The sequence below is a fragment of the Dromiciops gliroides genome, chromosome 4 (assembly GCF_019393635.1).
Source record: "Dromiciops gliroides isolate mDroGli1 chromosome 4, mDroGli1.pri, whole genome shotgun sequence".
Lineage (NCBI taxonomy): Eukaryota > Metazoa > Chordata > Mammalia > Microbiotheria > Microbiotheriidae > Dromiciops > Dromiciops gliroides.
In genome coordinates this window covers 340,749,536-340,772,621 of record NC_057864.1, presented here as the reverse complement: position 1 = coordinate 340,772,621, position 23,086 = coordinate 340,749,536, and the positions used below count along the sequence as shown (strand labels likewise).

The 23,086-nt window shown below is 38.3% G+C and overlaps 1 protein-coding gene across 3 annotated transcripts in view; it reads left to right on the top strand.

Moving 5' to 3' along the window:
• The window catches only part of METTL24 (methyltransferase like 24), a 177,133-nt gene that overhangs the window by 92,124 nt on the left and 61,923 nt on the right, over positions 1-23,086 (top strand). For all 3 annotated transcript variants that reach the window (XM_044004990.1, XM_044004989.1, XM_044004991.1), the window contains one exon: positions 3,685-3,913. In XM_044004990.1, coding sequence (XP_043860925.1) covers positions 3,685-3,913 — 229 coding nt within the window. The remainder of the gene's footprint in view (positions 1-3,684; positions 3,914-23,086) is intronic.

The following is a 23,086-nucleotide window of genomic DNA, read 5'->3' as shown; positions in this document are numbered from 1 at the left end:
TATAGTAAGAATCTGTAGACTTAGAAGCTGATAAAATATTAAAGGAATCCTTCATTTCTTGAGTCTTTGATTTAAAACGTCATAGTGGTTTCTACTTTCATTAATTTAATACTTTGACAATCTGTAGAAAACATTATATCAAAGATTTTACCTCATAAGGAGCACATACAAATCCCTTAACTAAGAATAATTTTAAAGTGAGGTTTTAAATGGAGCTATGATATTTCTATGCCTCAGAGAATGTCTTGCAACAGGAATGCTTTGTTTATCTAGATTCAGCATATTCTAACACACACACACACACACACACACACACACACACACACACAGATATGGGGGCCAGGTGCATTCCAAAAGTTCCTATGAGTGAAGCAATCTATTACTGACAACTCAGCTCTTTGGTTCATCATTTCTGGCTTCTGCTTTGTGTAGCACCTGGATACCTTGCACCTGAGGCCCTCAGCAAAATTATCTGAGATTTAAGGTACTCTGTAGGTCTATGTTCACTAAATAAAATTTTAAAAAAATATACTGATGGCTTATTTTACAGTCCCCAGTAATGTATTTACTAGTAAGCCTGATAAGAACAATTCATTCCAAGCAAAAACATTTATTGAATGAAACGGCATAGTGAACAAAAGAATAGCAAAATATTTCCCTCATAAACATGGGGTATTATCCATCCACAAATACACAAACCATAATTGGAAAGAATAGACATGCCTAAGAAACATAGAGGGAACACATACCAGGCAACTCATCCTCTCCAAGTCCAATACTGTAGAACTGTCATGATCTTCTGGTAATGCTATATTTCTACTAGGCCTCCTCTCCACTGTTTCTGTATGCAAGTTTTTGTCAAGCACATCATGTCTGTGGGGGTACGTAGCCAGATGTTGCTCCCTGCCAGTCTCATGTAATTTTCTGTTAGATTGTGTGTTGGTCTTATGATTGCAGGCCTTTTCTCTACTACCAATACTGTATCTTATATTCTTAGGACAGATGCTAGTCATCTTTGTTCATTTCTGTTAGAGTGTAGCATGTAGAAATCCTCTCCCTGTTCATAGTAGACTAAAGCACTTTAGTTATAGCTCTGGTGCTAAGCCATAGTCAGAGTTCCCCTGGGGGCAAGATTAAGTCTGATTGAACTTACTTCTTCATTCAGGTAGGAAATACATTCTTGTCCCATGCCTCTATTTGACTTAGGGTTAGAAAGTCCTCAATTCCTACTTAATTTGCCTATGTTTCCTAAACCATCTCATTAATGCATCTGAGCAAACACCAAAGTTAAGTGGAGAGAGCAAAATTATTATCTTTTTATTTCTGGACCACATTTTTTTACTTTATTATATATGTGTGGCCAACAGCAAGCCACCTTGCAGTTGCAGGTATCTGTATTCATATGCCAGTTTCACTGGGGGATAGAATAAAAGGGATGTATGGGGAGTGTAAGGGTTCATATCACCAGAGCTATGAAATAGAGGAAGTGGTAGTAATGGCAACACTGGACATGATAGATGGTAGGGGATAGAAAATGGATAGGAATCAACCAACCAATCAGCAATCAAAAAGCATTTATTAAGCTCCTACAATATGTCAGGCACAGACTATGAGGAGAATGCTAGAACCTGGCAGGATCAAGAAGAGGTAAAGATGAGCTGAGGGACATCACAGTGGTTGAAGTTCTAGGCAGATATAATTAGAGAAGATGGGTGGGAAGTGGAAGGCAGATAACAAGCAACAGGAGGAGATAACAGAACTGGGGTGCTAAAATGAGGGGAAGGAAGGAATGGTGAAGACTTGCCTTATTTAAACAAAGCCATATAAATAGTTTTTAGGTCTTGTCTAATTGATTTAAAACAATGCTTTACTTGCATGAATTTGAACTGTTGTAAGTTCTGCATTAGTGGAATTCAGAGCAATACATTTTTGTTAAACTGGATTCTGTTATGATCCATGCCCCTGTCTACATAAATTTTAGAATTGTCCTGGATCACCTCTAGTTATAGTGCTTTGAAAAGAGAAGTCATGAGTTATGATTATATGATTTTATTGCACTTTCTTGGTTAATTGCATATTTTTGTTCTTCACTCAAAATGTTATTTGAATTAATTGACAATAATTATGGCAATAAAAATAACAGCTAACATTTTGATAGTTCTCTAAGGTTTTTTTAAAGAACTTTACATTAATTATTTCTATTAACTCATAATGCAGTGAAGTAATTGATATTATTATGATACCCACTTTACAGATAAATAAATGTGAGCTCATGAGTATTAAGCAACTTGGCCAGGGTCACAGATCTAGTAAGTGCCTGAGACAAGGATTAAAACTCTGGTCTTCCTGACTCTAAGACCAGCACTATCCATTATATCAAATTTTATAGTGAATAGAATACTGAATCTTTGTCACAATAAGGGCAGAAGATCCTTGCGGGAATTGTAACTTCATATAATGTTATTTTGCTCATGATATACAAATATTCTGCCTTACATTGCAATGTATCTATAAGGTACTAAATAAATGTTAATTGATGATATTTTCTCCTACCCACACACACCTGGAGATATATATATATATATATATATATATATATATATATATATATATATATATATATATATATATATATGGGGTACCTCTTCTGTTCCTTGAATATACTTTGAAGGAGATACACATACATAAACACACACCCTTGAGCATACTTTCCGTGAACACTCCAAATTTCTGCATATACATGCTTGATTGGTACATACTTTCTAAGAAAACATCTAGTCAGCCTGGTAGAGCCAGATGTCATGGTTTCATAGACTATTAGAGCTCAAAGAACCTTGAAGGTCATCTGTTTCTATTTTATTTTATAGAACTGGGCTCCAGAGACTGAGTGACTCACACATGTTCACCCACTTAGTGGCAGAGCCTGGACAAGAAGACAAGCCTATTATGCTTTTTCCCTTCCACCAAGTTATGGTCTAACATTCTACATACAGGCTTTGGGACCTATCATCTCATCTACAGAATACAGATAGGTCTCTGATTAATACAACTGATGAATCCCATGAAATGGTTGCGTGTATTTGGATTCCTACTATTTAAAGTTAAAATCGTGTTATATGTGGTAACTAGCTCCAGCCCAGTGGAAGGAAGTATGCAGTATGAATTTAGATAATGCAACCACTTCTGGGTATTCATTAGTCACCCTAATTGGAAGCTGGCTGTATTTCTGGTAGAAGAAGTTATTGCTGCTTAGAATATTCTTAACATCTGTTGAGGAACTCTTTTAAAGACTTCTTTTAAGAACAATCCTCTTAGAAATATATTTTTAAAAATTCTGAACGTTTTTAGAACTGTGATTCATATTATGATAAACCATGATCCAAAGAAATAAAGAGGAAACATGACACCCACCTCCTAACAGAAGTAATGAATTTAAAATGCAGAAAGAGACATTCAATTTTGTACATGGCTAATGTGGGAATTTGTTTTGTCAGACTATATAGATATGTATTGAGGGTTTTTAACAAGCTGCTTAGCTGGGAGAATATTAATTTGGGAGAGAGTAATTTAAAAATACTTGTAAAATTAAATTCAACAAACATTTTAAGAAAAAAGGAACAATTGTTTTTTATTTATACTTATATTTATAATTTTAAAAACTTTTTTCTTTCTTTTAAAAAATAGACTGGGGAATGAGGATACTCATTTCGAATTGAGGATGGCCAGTGATGGATGCGAAGTGCACCGTTTTGATCCTAGTATTAAATCAGCTCACGTCCAGGAGAGTCAACACCTTTGGTTTCATCGACTGTCCATTGATTGGAGGGATCCCCATCCAGCCATTGCTGTCCACAAGCTGCAGAGTACCACGAAAAAATTGGGAACCATTTTGAATGAATTTGGACATAACAAGGTCAGAATTCAGCATTTTTTTTTAAATGAGGCAATTGGGGTTAAGTGACTTGCCTAGGGTCACACAGCTAGTAATTGTTAAGTGTCTGAGGCTGGATTTGAACTCAAGTCCTCCTGAATCCAGGGCCAGTGCTCTATCCATTGCGCCACCTAGCTGCCCCACATTTAATTTTATAGTGGTATCCTTTGGGTTAGAGTCACTCATGATATGATATTCCCAAGTGCAATTCGGGAAAAAATATTTCACTCTTTTACCTGAGAATATATGTGTACGGTATCTACTGGTTTATAAGATTTTTCAAAAAGGAAAACAAACTGTAAGTCTTTGAAAGAATTATCAAATTCTCCAGAGACACTTACAGTCCTAAAAATGTGACTACATGGCATTTTAAAGTGTTGGACTTGGAGTCAAGAAGACCGAGGTTTGAATCTTACTTCTGCCAGTAACTACTTATATGACCCTAGGCAAATCTTTTTGCCTTTCTTAGGAAGGAAGGAAACAATCATGTATTAAGAGCCTATTATGTACCTGGCACTATGTTAAGTACTTCATTATTATCTCATTTAATCCTCACAACAACCCTGTGAGGTATATGCTATTATTTATTATTATTTCCCCTTTACAACTGGGGAAATTGAGGCAGACAGGTTAAGTGACTTGCCTAGGGTCACACAGCTAGTGTCTGGGACTGTGGGTTTTTTTTTTTTTTTTTTTGGTGAGGCAATTGGGGTTAAGTGACTTGCTCAGGGTCATACAGCTAGTAAGCGTTAAGTGTCTGAGCTGGATTTGAACTCAGGTCCTCCTGAATCCAGGGCTGGTGCTCTATCCACTGCGCCACCTAGCTGCCCCCAAGACTGAATTTTAACTCAGGTCTTCCTGACTCCAGCCCCAGCGTGCTACCCACTTGTACTACCCATGTGGTCCTATTCTGATCAAAATTGGAAGGGACACCAAGTGGCCCTCTGGTTCAACCCATTTATTTCTACTCACTTACCTATACCTTTTCCTTATGAAAAAGATCCCAGTGACAATATTCCAGGTCATGAAGGTATAGTAAATATGAAGAGGGTCTTTGCCACAGAAGGAGTCTTTTGGTTGTTTCTGGCTTAAGTGGTATTTTTGGTGCCGAAGATGTTGTAAGGAAACTCCAGAGCAGTAGTTTTGGCATAGGTAAAAAACAAAGAAACATTCCAGTTAAGCTGTTAACTTAAATTTTACAGGCAGATAAGATGGATAGATCAGTTTCTGTGTTTGTTTTTTTTCTGCCATCATAGTTAATTTCACATCTTGTCATAGTTGGCTTCTGTGTTGGGATAGAGTCAATTTGAGGTTTCCATGTTTTTAAAGTAAAGGAAGTATGTCAGGGTTTGATTGACACAATAGATACACTGTGTGAGGCAAAGTTTACATAGTGATACACAGAACCTGTCTAATCCTTGTAAATGTTTTCCTTTGGATAGATGATGGAAAAATAAATCCATTCAGCCCTTGTGCTTTATTTCTCAAAAACAATTGTTGTAGACTATTGTCTTGTATAGGCAGAGACCATGGAAATTCATTCCCCTGACAGCAATAGCCTCATGGTTTGTTTCCAGTCTTTTCTTGGCACAGTCTAGTCACTCCAGGGCAGAAATTTCATGAAATTTAGAACATGGCAGGATGTGTGCTTCCTTTGTTAAATGAGCATTTACCCATGAGGGAGGTGGTATATGCGAGAGCAAGTGTTAAACTTGTTTTGGTTTCATGCTCTCTGCTTTTATTAGAGCTTCCCTATTTTCTCATCCTTTTGTTTTCTTGAATACTTTGCTTTTAAGACAGCTGGAACTATTTCTAGACTAGTTTTCAAGCATCTACTCTGCTTTTTTCAGTGTGATTAAATACTGGTTTTTAGCACGTTCTCCACTCAAGTCCTATGCTAGGGAGTAGAGGTGACCCTGAGCTCCTAAAAGACTGTGTGGGGAGGGAAAACTGTAGGAGGTTCTACCAACCTGGAAAGGCTTTGAATATGGGCCTGGTGATATATATCTGCTGAGGACCAGCTTAACTAGCATGATGACTAATTTATTGGTCGCAAAAACTGTCAAATACCATAAACTAAAAGTGGAGTTTTGGACTGCATATGTGGAAAGAGTAGCCGCATTGATGACATTATAGATTCTTGAAAAACTGGATCTTGTCAACAACTAAATGTGATTGAAAAAGGATGTTTTAGAGTTATTAGTCTTTCTCAAAGCAAAGTAAGTTTTTAGCATAGGCATTGAACTCTTCTCAGTGTCATATATATTATAATATTTAGGGAAAGAAGTGAGGGAAATCATTCACATCTCATTTTTACTACTTGTTACTTGATTTTATATCATTGATCATTAAATTGTCTACTATATTCAACCCTAGATGAATCGGGATTGATTATTGGTTCTGTGTGACATTCAGTGTCTTTGCCCCTCTCCCCTGAATATTACCTTATTTTGAATTTATTCTTTGCTCATTATTCCATTATTATTATTATTATTATTATTATTATTATTATTATTATTATTATTATTATTACTATTTTTGCGGGGCAATGGGGGTTAAGTGACTTGCCCAGGGTCACACAGCTAGTAAGTGTCAAGTGTCTGAGGCTGGATTTGAACTCAGGTACTCCTGAATCCATGGCCGGTGCTTTATCCACTGCGCCACCTAGCCACCCCTCATTATTCCTTTTTTGAAAGGCTAAGCAGGAAATGTGCAATACAAGCCTGTTTTGTTCATTCTCTGTGTAGCTTTGATAGAAGGTTTGGGGGTTGAAGTGCTTAAAATGATGTTTGGTAGTTTTCTTTTGATTTGAATTAAATTTCATTCAACAAACATTGTTAGGCATCTACTATGTGCAAAGTACCATATTAGGTGCTGGAGAGTCAAAGATAAAAATGAAACCACCTTTGCCCTTTGGCTTACGTTTCTGCTGGGTGGCAATAAGAACTAAACAAGTAAATAAGAAGAAAGTATATGCAAAGTAATACAAAGTAAGTTCAAGAAGGAGAGAATACTAATAACTTGGGAGAGGTGAAGAAGGTCCCCTTGTAGGAGGAGGTAGCACCTGATCTATGCTTTGAAGGATTTTACAAGATAGAAAGGACCAGACATGTGGGAGACTCCATGGACAAAGGTTTGGAGATAAGAGATGGAATATTGGTTATTCAAGTTAAACAACTTATAGAGAAGTAGCACCCACACAGCAGAGTACTTGAAATGCCAGGCTGTGGATATTTCTAAAAAGAAATCCTAGAGATAATAGGGAACCTTTGAAAAATTTTGAGGAGATGAATGACATAGTCAAATTTGTGTCTTAAGAATATTAATTTGGCAGCTTGTAGAGGATGGATTGGAGATTGGATATAGGGTGACAAATTAGGACTACAGTCTAGGCACGAGACAATGAAGACCTGAGGGTAGAGACTGATTGAGAATAACATAGGGTTCTAGTGTATTTTGGAAGTATGATTGACAAGGAGGCGATTGACTGGATATGGACATTGAGGAAGAAGGAAGAATCAAGTATGACTCGAAGGTCATGCATCTGAGTAATTGGAAAGATGGTGGCATCCTTAACAGAAACTGGACAGTTTGGAAGAAGGATGGGTTTTAGTGGAAATATAATGAGTTCTATTTTGGATATGTTGAGTTTGATATGCCTCCCAGATATCCAGATGAAAATGTCCAGCAGAGGATTGAAGTTAGGAGATTGTTGGATATATAGTTATGGGAGGCATCTATAAAGCAATAATAATTGAGCTCATGGAAGCTTATGGGAGTACCAAGGGAAAGAATAATCTGTGTATGTGTGTGCAGGTGTGTAGAAGAGAGTCTAGAATAGATTCTTGGATGACGCCCACACTTTATCCCTTTCCATCATTCTGAATAATCTCATCCTCACTCAGTGGATAGAGTTCTGGATCTGGAGTCAAAGACCTGAACTCAGATATGACCTCAGACACTAGCTGTGTGATCCTGGGCAAGTCACTTAACCTCTGTTTGTTCTAATCACTGGAAAAGGAAATGGCAAGCTATTCCAGTATCTTTGTCAAGGAAACCCTGTGGACAGGATGATCCTTAGGGTCACAGAGAGTCTGATATGACTGAACAACTTAACAATAGAGGACTCATAGAATGCCAGACCTGAAAAGGGCTTTAAAGCTCCACTAGACCAGGAATTCTCAATCTTTTATGTGTCATAGGCCCCTCTGGCAGTCTGAAGAAGCCAAAAGGACTCCTCCTCAGAATAATGTTTTTAAATGCGCAAAATAAAATTCTTAGGATCACAAAGAAAATAAATTATATTGAAATAGAAATACCAGGATATCTTTTTTTTAAAGTTCACAGATAATCCATTGAATCAACCAACCAACAAAGCATTCATTTAGCAATTGATATGTGCCAGACACTTATAACTACAGAAGTGAAATAGATCCTGTCCTCAAAGCCTGTGCTTTATCAAGAGAAACAACCTATACACAGATAAGGAAATGCATTTAATAGATGAGCATACTGGGATCCAGAGCCGTAAAATGCTGTACCCAAGGTCACACAGATAGTAGTGGTACATCTGGGACTCAGACTCAATTCTCCAGACTGCTACTGGAGTGTTCTATTGGGTGAGATTGTTTTTTCTCTCCTGAAATCTTATCTTACTCCCAGCTGAAGAGTTCATTTAGTTTTACGTATGCTTTGTTATATTCTAATCTGAAGAACTCCAACTTCTCTTTTCTGTTTGTTTTGGATAAATAGGTTTACCTGTCATTTGCTCTTCATGATGGCCTTTTGGGTAAATAGCATTTGGTAAGGAAAAAGCTCAACAGGCCAGAGTAAACTAAGGATTCTTCTCCCTTTGAGGGGGATTAGGGAAGTGGCTTTCCTTACGAACCCATATTCATATCCTTAGACCAGAGATACTTGAGGGATGACAGAGAGATACTTACTCTAGCCTGATAACCCTCTTGGAGACTGATGGAGAGATTTCCCAGCCTGTCTGGTTCTAGAATCCCCCCTGCCTCTCTCCCCTAGCAAGTCTCCTTAGGCCTACCAGCCCAGTGCTTTTTCTATTCACTAGAGATAGACCAGATCTCAGATCATATCTTTTTTTTTTTTTTTTTGTAGGCAATGGTGGTTAAGTGACTTGCCCAGGGTCACACAGCTAGTAAGTGTCAAGTGTCTGAGGCTGGATTTGAACTCAGGTACTCCTGAATCCAGGGCAGGTGCTTTAACCACTGCGCCATCTAGCTGCCCCTAAATTTTTTTTTTTAGTGAGGCAATTGGGGTTAAGTGACTTGACCAGGTTCACACAGCTAGTAAGTGTTAAGTGTCTCTCAGACCATATCTAATCATGTCACCAATGAGCTGCATCTCCATATATTTAGACATCATACCATATATACCCTCTGAGATATGGTTAGCTAAATCACCTTTTGACTAATCCCCACTCCTAATCTGGCCTGTATGCTATGATGTAGTCTTATCTTTATTCTCAAGAAGAACAGGGAATCCTTAAGAAAACCCTGTTTGTGAAACTTCAGAAAAACTTATGATCATACTTGGAATGAAGAACACTGTGTTAAAGGGATTGTTTGCATTCCAGAGGTCACTTGCTTCTCCTAAAGCATTAATAATGACAGTACCTTAGTGGGATTTTGGCAGATCAGTGTTGGCTCCTGACTGCTAATTTCCCTCTTAAGGAAGTTTCCCTCTTAAGGATGTGAGTCTTTAATACTATATTGTCGGTAAGACTTTTAAAAAGTCCCTGGTATAGAAAGAATTCTTCTTTAGGAGTATTTCACTAGGAGTTGTCTTGGGGCTAGATAAGAGGGGAAATTTGTTTTGTGGCTTGCAGCTAACAGTGTTTGTTTTCATTTTTCTAACATGTGTATAAACACTAATGAACAGGAAATGGATTCTTTCAGGGAAAGCAAGTAGAAAGTAAACTTTCTTTTCTCTCAGGAATTTTTCCTTGTCGGCTTGACTAACCTATACTAACAGTGATAGTGGAAAACAAATTTTTCCCATCACATTTTTTTCTTCCAAAAATGAATATAGTCCTTTTTGCAAAGGTTTTTAAAAAACTTTGCCCTCATCTTTCCCTTTAGATCCAGCTAGGTATTTAGTAATGAGTAATTTATGCAAAAATATGGGTAGCAATTAAAGGAACAAAGGCATTTGTAGGACAGTTACAATATATCTCATCTCTACCTCCTTCTTCCACCATTTCTACTATCCTACTCCAAGCCTTCAATCATTTCTTGCCTATATTATTAAAATAGCCTACTAATTAGTCTCCTTTCCTTTATTTTCTGCTCCCTCCAATCTATTCTTCATACTACTTCCTGGGTTATCTCCTCAAACTACAAAATTTAAACATAAAAACATGAAATATAATTAGAAAATTTAAAAAAAGTTTTCAATGGGTTTTCTATCATCTACTGAATAAAATCCAGTCTTTGTTGTTGTTGTTGTTGTTGTTGTTATTATTATTATTATTATTATTATTATTATTTGTGGGACAATGAGGGTTAGGTGACTTGCCCAGGGTCACACAGCTAGTAAGTGTCAAGTGTCTGAGGCTGGATTTGAACCGAGGTCCTCCTGAATCCAGGGCTGGTGCTTTATCCACTGCACCACCTAGCTGCCCCCTAGAATCCAATCTTTATCTTGGCTTCAAGTATAGCAGGGATTTCAAAACTTTCTCTGAGAAGAGGTATGCATGATTCCTTTTCCCTCCTTTTTCTAGATATTTCAGGAAGCAGTTCCAGGTAATTTCAATTGCTACATCCCTCTCCTAGTAAATAGTCTTTGGGAGGTGTTGGGAACAAATTAATAAGTGCTCAAATGAATGGAATTAATTACTTATTATATGCCTAGCATTGGAATAAGGTCTGGGACTATAAATTCAAAAGCAGAATGGTCCCTGCCCTCAAATAGGTTACATTTTAGTAGGGGGAAACAACACATGTAAGGGACTGGTAATCAGGGAAGTGTATTTTGGCTTGGAATGTCACAGAGATGGTAAATAAAGGCATAGGACAGAAGAATTATTGACATGCCCTTTTCAGAAGCAATGACACTATTGATATGATTACTATCCACAGAGGAAGTGGAGAGAGAAAGGGAACAAGCATTAATCAAGCATTACCATCTGTGAGTGAGGTGGCACAGTGGGTAGAGTACTACTCCTGGAATTAGGAAGCCTCATCTTCCTGAGTTCAAATTTGGACCTAGACATTTACTAGCTGTGTGACCCTGGGCAAGTCACTTTACCCTGTTTGCCTCAGTTTCCTCATCTGTAAAATGAGCTAGAGATGGAAATGGCAAACCACTCCAAGATCTTTGCTAACAAAATCTGAAATGGAGTCATAAGAGTTGGACATGACTGAACAACAATGCCACCTATCAGGTATTGTGTGAAAAACCTTACAGATGTTATCTCATTTGATCCTCAAAACAATCTTGGGAGGTAGGTTCTATTATTTTCCCCATTTTGCAGTGGAGGAAACTGAGGCAGGTGGGTTAAATGATTTGCCAGCAGTCATACAACTAGTAAAGGAGGGGTGGGATTTGCCCTCAGGTCTTCTTGACTCCAGCTCCAAAGCTCTATCCACTGTGCTACTCTGCAAGTAGAAAGTAGAAAGAGAACCAGATTTTGTACATGGCAACAGGCTGATGTTAAGGAATTGGCTGAGGTGGAAAACTATGAAGACTAGCCTAGGGACTGGGGCAGGCTAGCTATAACAACAACAACCACCCCCACCACCTGTTTATTTAGAATTTGGGATCTTCGAAGTGCTTTACATATATTATCTATCTTATTTTATTCTCACAATGACCTTGGGAGATAGGTGCTATTATTATTACCCATTTTTCAGATGAGGAAACTGAATCAAAGAGTGGTTAAATGATTTCCCTAGGATTATGCAGCCAGTAAATGTCTGAGGCAAGATTTGAACTTGGATCTTATTCCCTTCAATCTATCTACTGTGCCACCTACTACTAGCTGACCCCACCAATCAGGATAACACAGCTTGGGACAGTGCTGAGTGTGGGCAAAAATTTCACCACCCTTTGAATGAACCTCTCTGAACTTGGCGAGGCTGATTCTCATGTAACATCCATACAGTCTCTCACCTATCTACCCATATTAGAAGATTTTACAATTTACTAGCACCTGAAAGAATATGCATTCTGGTAAGGAACTATGGTCAAGGGAATAGCCTTTGAGAAATTTAGGGTCAGTGCCCCACCACAAGAAGACAACAGAATAAGACTTTTGTGGAGGACTTTATATGGAGTATCAAATAATTATTTGGGTAATTATTGAAATGGTGATACATTTGACTTTCTTCCCTTTGATATACTATTTCAAAATACTTTGCTATTGCTTCTTCACCTGATAATTCTGGAATTTGGCTACAATATTCCTTGGAGTTTTCCTTTTGGGGTCTCTTTCAGGAGGTGATAGGTGGATTCTTTCAATGATGATTTTATCCTCTGATTCTATGATATCAGGGCAGTTCTCCTTAATAATTTCCTGGAATATGGTGTCTAGATTCTTTTTCTGGTCATGGCTTTCAGGCAGTCCAATGATTCTCAAATTGTCTCTCCTCGATCTGTTTTCCAGATCAGTTGTCTTTCCAATGAGGTATTTCACATTTTCTTCTATTTTTTCATTTCTTTTATTCTGCTTGACTGATTCCTGGTGTCTCATGGATTCCTTATCTTCCAACTGTCCCACTTTAATTTTTAAAGCATTGTTTTCTTCAGTGAGATTATGCACCTTTTTTTCCATTTGGCCAAGTGAATTTTTTAAGGTATTGTTTTCTTTAGTGAGATTATGCACCTTTTTTTCCATTTGGCCAAATGAATTTTTTAAGGCTTTGTTTTCTTCAGTGAAATTATGTGCTTCCTTTTCCAAGCTGCTGATTCTTTTTTCATAGTTTTCTTGTTTTGCTTTCATTTCTCTCCCCATTTTTTCTTCTACCTCTTGCAATTGATTTTTAAAATCCTTTTTGAGCTCTTCCAGGATGACTTTTTGTTCTTGCGACCAATTCACCTTCCCTCGTGAGGCTTCAGATGTAGGCAATTTGAGGCTATTGTCCTCATCTGAGTTTGTGTTGGCTTCTTCCCTATTGATACAGAAGCTCTCAATGGAGAGGGCTCTTTTTTGCTTCTTACTCATTATTGCAGCTTATTTATTTATTCTTTAAGTTGAGGTCTGCTCTGGGGGCACCAGGGTCCCTGTTTTGGGCTTCTTGTGCAGGGGTATAGGTGCTGTGTGACCGGGTTTTTACTCTGAGGCCTTTATGGTGTGTGGAGATCCCCCGCCCTGCGCTTCCTGTCTGATTGTGCTTGGCCAGCCAGGCGCCGGACCCCGGCATCTGATCCCGCCTGACCCATTCGTGGCCCTCTCGGCCGGTGCAGGTAGGTTTTTCCACTGTCCTTCTTGGCCACCAGATTTTTGAACCAGGTTCCAGGGGCCTCAGTTGTTCAGCTGTGGCCCACAGCTCCTGCTGACTTGCCCCGACCCCCTTGGCGCTGGGTTACTGCCCTGTGCTGGGCCTCCCTTTTGCCCGAGTCAGACCGACCTTTTCCTGAAGTCTTCTAAATTATCTCTGGTTGGAGGACTGTGTCTCTCTGTCTCTTTGCAGGTTCTGTCCAGAGGCTTGATTTAATGTTCGTTTTGAGGGAACAGAAGGAGAGCTCAGGCAGCTTGCTGCTTCCTCTCCGCCATCTTGGCTCCGCCTGACCGCTATTGCTTCTTTAACATTTTAGACCACAAACCACAGATCAAAATCTTTCTAATGCACAGTTTTCATTGCTGTGTTAACAAAAACATATGAACCAGAGCTTTCATTGCTGTGTTAACAGAAACATATGAACCAGAAACCCCACCTGTCAGGGAATAATAATCACCTGGACCTAGCGTTATTTGGGATGATTAAATATCTGACCATTGCCGAAGTGTTTGTTGCTGTAGTAACTGAGCCGGGAGACTTTTCTGAGAATGTGATTAGAAATATGGAATTCAATGCTTTGTCTTGGACTGATGGGGAAACCATCTATCATTTTTTATTTTCTGCATTCCATATTTACTGACGGCCATAATGCTAAACAATCAATCCAGTTTGGTCAGCATAGAATCATTACTTTCAATGTTAGCTATGATCTGTATAAACTGTGCATAAGTACATTCAAATTTATTAACTGATTTATCATGCCACATGCCATATTTAATTCAGAGTGTTTAGATTTTTGGGTCAGCTTGAATGAAGTGTTTGGTAGATCTATGAGACGAAAGTAATTCAAAACATTTTTGTTAAACTTCCCAAGTATTCTTTTTTTCTGCTGCCTTTTTCTTCTTTCATTTCTCTTCTCTAGAAGCAGCTATCTGCTTCTAAATTCCAGCCAAGACATTTAATGAATAGTTTTGTCTAAAGCTGAAGGCCGAAAGGCATCTAGATGGGATGGTACAGGATTGTTGTTCTCTGCCTTATAGGTGAAGAATAATTTCACTGAGATTTTGATAGAAAATAAATAATTGCAGGGATAGGGAGCACTTCCCTAGACTGTTTTGAATTTACCAGAACATTCTCTGTATGATGGAATTGTGTAACAAAGCTTGTGGGGATTTATACTTAGGGAGACTGGCTGTATCTTAACTGAATTCCTTCCCTGTTTGTTCAATCAAGACAAAAGAGGAGTGTCTAATTTGCCTTTTCTATGAAAGTTTCAAGTTCAGACTCCTGCATATATTTCCAACTGTGACTTCCCCAAGGGCCATATACAATGCAATTTTGCACAGAGGGCTGGGAAATACTTGTGGATCATATAAACATATGAAAAGCAGAGATCTTTTTTCTTCATCAATAGCACTACACTGATTGAGTTGTTAGTGTCAGAACAGCCAAGCACTGGTTTGAATAGATTGTTATACCGGTTGTCTTGATGCTGATTGATATAGTGTATATGAATACTGAAGGATCCTAAACCTGGCCTCCATTTCCTCCCTCCTTTAACAATATGAAGGTTTCTAAGCAGCAAATACCAGCTTCTTATAACAGTAGATATTACCAAATCCTGAGAATGGTGTCTCCTTACTCCCTTGATATCACCCTTTATATCTAAAATATGTTCCCATTTTGACCATACCTTGGTATATAGTATGAGATGTTGTCTATACCTACTTGCTGCCATAGTGTTTTCCAGTTTTTCCAGCAGTTTTTGTTAAATAATGAGTTCTTATCCCAGAAGCTGGAGTCTTAGGATTTACCAAACAGTAGGATTACGATAGTCATTTACTACTGTGTCTTGTATACCTAATCTATTCCACATATCCACCACTCTATTTCTTAGCCAGTACCAAATAGTTTTGATTATTGCTGCCTTATAATATAGTTTGAGATCTGGTACAATGAGGCCACCTTCCTTTACATTTTTTAATTAATTCCCTTGATATTCTTGACCTTTTGTTCTTTAAGATGAATTTTGTTGTTATTTTTTCTAGCTCTATAAAACAACTTTCTGGTAGTTTGATTGGCATAGCACTGTATAGTAACTTAGGTAGAATTGTCATTTTTATTATTTTGGCTCAGCCTATACATGAGCAATTAATATTTTCTAGTTATTTAGATGGGACTTTATTTGTGTGAAAAGTGTTTTGTAGTTGTGTTCATATAGTTCTTGGGTTTGTATTGGTGGGTAGGATCCCAGTATATTATATTGTCTACAGTTATTTTAAATGGAATTTCTCTTTCTATTTATTGCTGCTGTGTCCTTATTCCCTTGTGGGTCAAAGTAGATAAGGTCTTCACCCATGAGCTTATTGTCCCCAAATTCCTCAGTGTGGTTATATCCCTGGACTTCCCTAAGCTGTTAGTTCTTCGTTCACCAAGTTAAGGCCACAAGGGCATGATCTTTATAATCTTGCCCCATGTTCTCAGTTGAAAGCTTCTTTAGTGGTTGGGGGTCGACTTCCTCCCCAATTTGGGGAGGATTGTAGGAAGAATGCCAATTCATCTGTTTAAGTCACAGAAGCTATGAGAATGACAGCATCATCTTTTGCACTGAGCCACATCAGGGACCTCGGAATCTCATACCTTCTACTGTGGAGTTTTGGTGAGAATCCAGAAGTTGTGGCCTGGAGTGAAAATGTCACTCCTACTCCAGGGAGACTTTGCATATAAACCCACTAGGTTTGTTAAATGCCTCATCTTTTTTGACATACACCATTCAAACCAGTGTTTAGGAAGGAAGTTTTGTGATAAACACACACTTGTTCACACCAAACAGTAAAACACTGTAAGAAACGAAGAAGCATGGATGATTTTTCTAGATCCATTCAGGCAATTTTTGGACATATTTAGATTCCTTGTTTGGGGTCCTCCTTTTGTATGGAACCACTAGGTGGTGCTGGGGGAGTATGTTACCCACTGCTTTGTCCACAAAAGCTGTCAATGAGTCTGGAATGGCTGTCAGTCATTTATTGCCTGCACCCCCAAGGTTACTTCTCATCCCTTATCTAGTGTTATATCAATCAATCTCTCCCCTCCTATCCTTACTTTGCTGCTAACCTTCAATCTAGCCATTACTCCAAAGCCTTGAACCAAGCCTTATTAATTTAGCAAACAGTAAAATTGGATTAGTCAAAAGCATAATAAAATATAAGATACCACCACTATATCAGAAATGACAATCATCTCAATTTTCTGCACTCCCTCTGGGGGAAGAATCTCACCATCATTGGCTTGTAGCTGACTTCTGGTAAAAGAAACAACATTCAGATTCTTAAGGTAAAAATCCATAGAACCACCAAAGACTTTCTTAAGAAATCCTAATCTCAAGTCTTGCTTTCACTGGTGATTTGGATCCCCGGAGGATGGTCACATTTGTCTCTCAGAATTCTAGGGGGTAACCCTGAAGAGTTGGGGCTATATTTTTCATGCTATCAGTTTAAGATTTTATTCCAGCATGCTCCTCCCAATCAATATCAATCATCACTGATTACTGATCCAATATAATTTTCCAGTGTTAGTTAACATCTACTAATATTTATCAATATCTATTAATATATAGTATCATTTAATGAGTTGATATCTTCTTGACATCATCAATAAACAATTAGCTTCAAGCTTTTACAAAGAGATATTTACCAAGAAGATATAGCATGTGTCTCCAGAGAAAGACCTGGAGTCCAAATGCAGATAGAAGGACACTTTTTCTTTGCTTTCTTTATCTTTCTTGGGGTTTTTTGTGGGGGAGGGTTCTGTGTTTTCTTTCACAACAAGACTAACATGGAAATATATTTTGCATGACTACAATTGCATAACCTATATCAAACCATTCACCTTTTCAGGGAGAGAATTTTGAACTCCAAATTTTTTTTTAAAACCTATACTTTAAGGATTGTTTTTGCATATTAAAAGGGGGGAATAAAAATATGAAATTATAAATTTTTAAAAAGAATATACAGAAAGAACAGAAGCACAAACACATACCCTATCCCCAAACTAGGGTACACTCTCTGCTAACACTTTGGTCCCTGGGGAGAGTGGGCTCAAACTTAAAAGTGAATACTAGGGACAGCTAAGTGGCACAGTAGATAAAGCACCTGCCCAGGATTCAAGAGGACCTGAGTTCAAATCCAGTCTTAGACACTTGACACTTACTAGCTGTTTGACCTTGGGCAAGTCTTTTAACCCTCATTGCCCTGCCCCGCCCCCCAGCCCCAAATTTTTTCAAAAAAAAATTTTTTTAATTTAAAAAAGAAAAAATGAATACTACAAATGTTCCTTCCACCAAGTTCACTTCTGAATGAGTCATAAGTGAAAGAGAAGCTGATCCTGGTGCTTTCAGAACTCAGTGGCTTAGTTACTGGATTCACTGCTGGGCAGAGTCACTGTTCATTCCTCGCAGCTGCGTTGGCTCCTCACTTGGCTCCTCACTTGGCTCAGCTGTGATGGTTCTGCAGTGGGCTCCCATCACTAGACCTTTGATGATTCTTTCAACCTTTCAAAGCTCATAGGAAAGAGTATCAAAATACTTATCATACCACAAATCTCATATAATTCCATATGTACAGGTGAAAATAACAATTGCCCTCAAATAAAGAGAAGTACAGATTCAACAAAGAGAATTTTCAAAAATTTCTCCAAGGGGGCAGCTAGGTGGTGCAGTGGATAAAGCACTGGCCCTGGATTCAGGAGTACCTGAGTTCAAATCCGGCCTCAGACACTTAACACTTACTAGCTGTGTGACCCTGGGCAAGTCACTTAACCCCAATTGCCTTACCCCCCCCCAAAAAAAATTTCTCCAAAAGTATTGCTTGCTAAGTATTTAACAAAGTTATTTTTGATGCTTAAAATGGCCTTTCCCAACTCAAAGGCAATAGAGGAAAAAAAGGAGAAGAAAAGCCATGCTTCTATCTTAGAAAAGAAACTGAAAATTCCCATACATTTTCCCATACCATATGGAGCTCTCCCTAAAGAGATTTAGGATCTTACTAGCTGTGTGACCCTGGGCAAGTCACTTAACCCTCATTGCCCTACAAAAAAAGAGAGATTTAGGATCTAAGATTGAACCCCCTAACTGGCAGGTGAGAAAACAAACTTTCCTGGATGAAAACTCTTTTGTGATTCTCCCAATGCAAAGGGCCATCCTAACTTGGGTCTGAACAAAATTTCTAGATATTACTTCTTACACAAGGCATACTAAAATTTCTCCAGTGGTCCTATACTCTAGGTGATTCCCTTGGAGGTCCAGGCAAATTTCCTCTGGGTCTCACAGTTCATCTAAAATATCCTCCTGTGGATCCTTGCCACTGCTATGGAAATCCCTTTGGGATTTCAAACTGACTTGGCAATAAGATAAAAGCAAACTCAGTATGAGCAGAGATAGAACAGGTCCAGGGGATCCCTCAGCAAGCTCTTAAAAAAAGAAACTGAACACTTGCGATTGATTATTTGGGGTTTCTAACCTTATCCTGTAGACCTATAGATCATAAAGACCCCATAGTAGAGCAAGCAATATAGGCCTGTTTTAAAGCTAAAGAAAAAAAAGGTAATTTCTCAGCTAGACACCAACATTTAGGGAGGCAAAAATCTATACTTCTCATATGTTTTGATATCAGTGCTTGTAAAGGATTCAGTATAGCAGACATCAGTACTTAAACAGTCAACTGTGTAAAAAATGTCTCAAAAGGAATTGGTCTGATTTACAAACTCACTGTACAATTATAACCTAAAACAAAGAGGCAAAAAATGCAATTCTCTCTAGTGGACTCCTCCAAACTAGAAAATTCAATGAAGTAAATGCTGGATACAGAACCTCAATAATGGGTTCCTACTATTTAGGCCCAATGTTTATTCCAGTTTAGTCCCCATGTATTGCATTAATAGACTTTCCCAGTGTACAGATAGAAAGGTACTTAGATGTTCACATAGTTGCACTGTCTGAGTGACAGAATTCTCACTCCTCTCTAATTCTTGTCCCTGTTGCTTCTGTGTAATGCTAGCTCAGCTCCTTGGCAGGACCTGCCAGCACTCTGTGTCTTATTCCCATTGATTTCTCTGCTACAGGAAGAAGTAGCTTTTGTTGGTCATTAAGGTGGGCCACGGCATGGAAAAAGACTATCCACTGCTACCTCTCTGTACCCTTCCTTTTGAAAGTCTGGCACCCAAATGTAATGTCCATGCATCTGACAAGGGCCTCTGGAAAAATTATTTCAGAGCTCATGTACACTCCGCTGCCAAAGCCTTCTTTCTGGGAGATGTAGTTGGGACAGGAGGGTAGAGTAGGGGGGAAGCACCCAAGTTGATCAGACAAAGGTATGTTACATCTTTGTTTATGTCTTCCATGCACTGGCACTCAACTCTATCCTAAGAAATTGTTGCTTAAGCAGAATAGCATTACGTTTCTGGAAAATAATGCAATGGTAATTTAGTGGTAATGAGTCTTTCATGTTACTGAATTGCAATTTGTAATGCTGAGATATCTCTCAGTCTTCACTAATCTTCTGTGGACTCTAAGGACAAGCCATTTTGGGAAGGAGAGTTAGATTATCCTCATAATTAACAGATACATTTTGGTTTTTTGGTGTTTTTTTTTTTTTGCAGGGCAATGGGGGTTAAGTGACTTGCCTAGGGTCACCCAGCTAGTAAGTGTCAAGTGTCTGAGGCTGGATTTGAACTCAGGTACTCCTGAATTCAAGGCCGGTGCTTTATCCACTGTGCCACCTAGCTGCCCTTACATTTAGTTTTAAACTCATCAGAAAGCTGATTGAAAAGATGTGCTTTGATTTTTACCCTTTCAACTCATTGAAAATTGTGATGTATACAAAGTAGCAAGGAAGGTGTTTTGCTCTTCAAGATTAAAAGATTATTACAAAAAGACGATATTTAGTAAGGCTGTAGAGAAAACAGATTATAATGACCCTGGTACTTTCCAGGATTGAGTTCATGGTTAGGCTTTTTGATATATAGGCTTTTCTATCAATATTTCCTCCTGTAACTGTTGAGGTATAGTGCCTTAACGGGCAATGTTCGTATAAAGCATCTTGCTTTCTGCTCCCAGGTGTGCACCACTGTTGACTTCAGGCTCCCTCTTTGGAAAAGCTCAGTTCTAGGCCCTCTCTTTCCTTCTTTCCTTCTTTCCTTCCTTTCTTCCTTCCTTCCTTCCTTCCTTTCTTCCTTCCTTCCCTCTCTCTCTGTATCTCTCTCCCCTCTCCCCCTCTTTTTCCTCTTTCTTTTGTGATCTCATCTGTTTTCATGGCTTCCATTATCATCTCTATGCAGATGTCTCTCAAATCTATATGCTGAGTCCTAATTATTCTCTTGAACCCCAGTCCCTCATTACCAGCTTGGCATTTTGACATTTCCACATGTCTGGCCTGATAGGATCCCAAATTCAATATGCTTATGAATGAAATCATCTTTCCCCCTCTAAACCTCTTCTCCTCCATGTTTGCTCATTCTATTGAAGACATCTCCCAGCTACCTAAATCTGTATCTTCAAAGTCATTCTAAATAAAGCGTTCTTAATGCTCCCTTATTTTAGTCATAAACTCCTTTGATAGTCTGGGAAAATCTATGGGCTGCTTCTCAGAATACTGTTTTGAAATAATTGAAGAAAATGCTAAATTTTAGTTACAGGTTAGCGAACATAAAGACATATTTTTTTTCCCATTGTAGTTCACAGGCTGTCCCTGAAATCTATCTGTAGAATCTCAAGGAGTCCATGAATCCCAACTTAAGCATGAATATTTAAAACTCTTTCCATTCTCTTGACTCCCCTCTTCTTGCATATACAATCAGTTATCAAGTTCAGTTAATTCTACATATTTAACACCTCTCACATCAATCCCTTTTCTCCACCACCACCTGGTTCAGGAGCTCATTGCCTTTTGCCTAAACTATGGTATTAGCCTCCTAATTAATCTCCCTTCTCTCATTCTCTTCCCTGTTGGATCCAAGCTCCACATAGATGCTGAAATCATCTTGCAAAGACACAGCTTTTATCATATCTCTCCTTTGCCCTAATGCCTTGAGGATAAAACATAAAGTTTTCATTTTGATATTTATGACTTTCCAGTCAAACACCATCTTACCTTTCCAGCTTTATTTCATATTATTCCCCTTCATATTCTCAGAGTTCCAGCCAAGCTGGGTTACCTAGCTATTCTTCAAACTCAGCTCACTGTCTCGTACAGATTTTTACAAGCCATCCCCTAAGCCTGGAATCCCTCCCCCTCCTTGTCTTCATGTTTTTTGATCTGTCTTCAAGGCTTTGTTCAGCTACCATCTCCTCTCCAAAACTTTCTGTGATTTGTTCATTTTAACCATCTAAATGCTGTATGCTTACAGTAGGGTGTAAGTTCCTTTTGTATTGCCTGCATGTAACACAGCATGGCTCACATAGAAGGTGCTTAATAAATGTTTGTTGAACTGGTTAGATGAACATTCTGGATACTGACCTTCATCCTGTGCAGCCTCTCCCCCTAACACACTAATCTAGAAGCTTTTAGAGTAGACTTCCTGTCTCGAGAGTAGGACTGATTCTCTGTCATCTTGTCACCCTTCTGCCAATTACCCTGTCTGCGACATCTATGAAATATGTATGAATATTGAGATTCTTATTATGAGGATAGACAAGATAAAAATCAATTGAAAGCTCAGAGCTTTTCAGAGTTCTTCCTCAGCCTAGAGAGCTATCTTATGTTGTAAGAAATTTTAGGTGAAGGTTATTCCTTTGAGATCTTAAGAAGAATATACTATAATGGAAAGAAGATGGAAATCACCTACTTAGGATTTTATAGATATTTATGATATGTCATTTTGATTGAGTTTATAAGCTCCAGAAGTATGTCATCCACAAAAAAATTGTTTTTAGAGGTATTTTTATTGCTTTCTTTTGTTTTTACATTGCCCAGATTTTCCCAAGTTCTTCCTTTTGTCACCTCTCAGAGAGCCATCCTTAATAACAAATTTTTTAAAAGAGGAAGAAGTAAAAAAAAAAAAAAGCAAAAGCAACAATATATTGAAAAGACTTCACATAATATGCAGTGTTCACCTGTGAACCTCCTAATTCTGCAAATAGTTGGAGAAAAGTATCATCTCTCTTCTTTGGAGCCAAACTTTTGTTCTTTGTAATTTTTCAACATTCATTTTCAATCATTTTGTGTTTGTTCTTTCCATTTATGTAGTTATCATCATGCATATTATTTTCTTGGTTTTGCTTACTTCATTCTGCATCAGTTCCTGTAAGTCTTTTCATTCTTCTCTGTAGTCATCATATTCATTATTTCTTCTTCCTTCCTTCCTTCCTTCCTTCCTTCCTTCCTTCCTTCCTTCCTTCCTTCCTTCCTTCCTTCCTTCCTTCCTTCCTTCCTTCCTTTCTTTTTTTTTGGTGGGGCAATGAGGGTTAAGTGACTTGCCCAGGGTCATACAGCTAGTAAGTGTCAAGCGTCTGAGGCCGAATTTGAACTCAGGTACTCCTGAATCCAGGGCCGGTGCTTTATCCACTGCACCACCTAGCTGCCCCATATTCATTATTTCTTAAAGCACAGTTATATTCCATTACATTCATGTATCACAATTTGTTTAGCCATTCCCCAATCTCTAGGCACATACTTTATTTCCACCTACCACAAAAGTT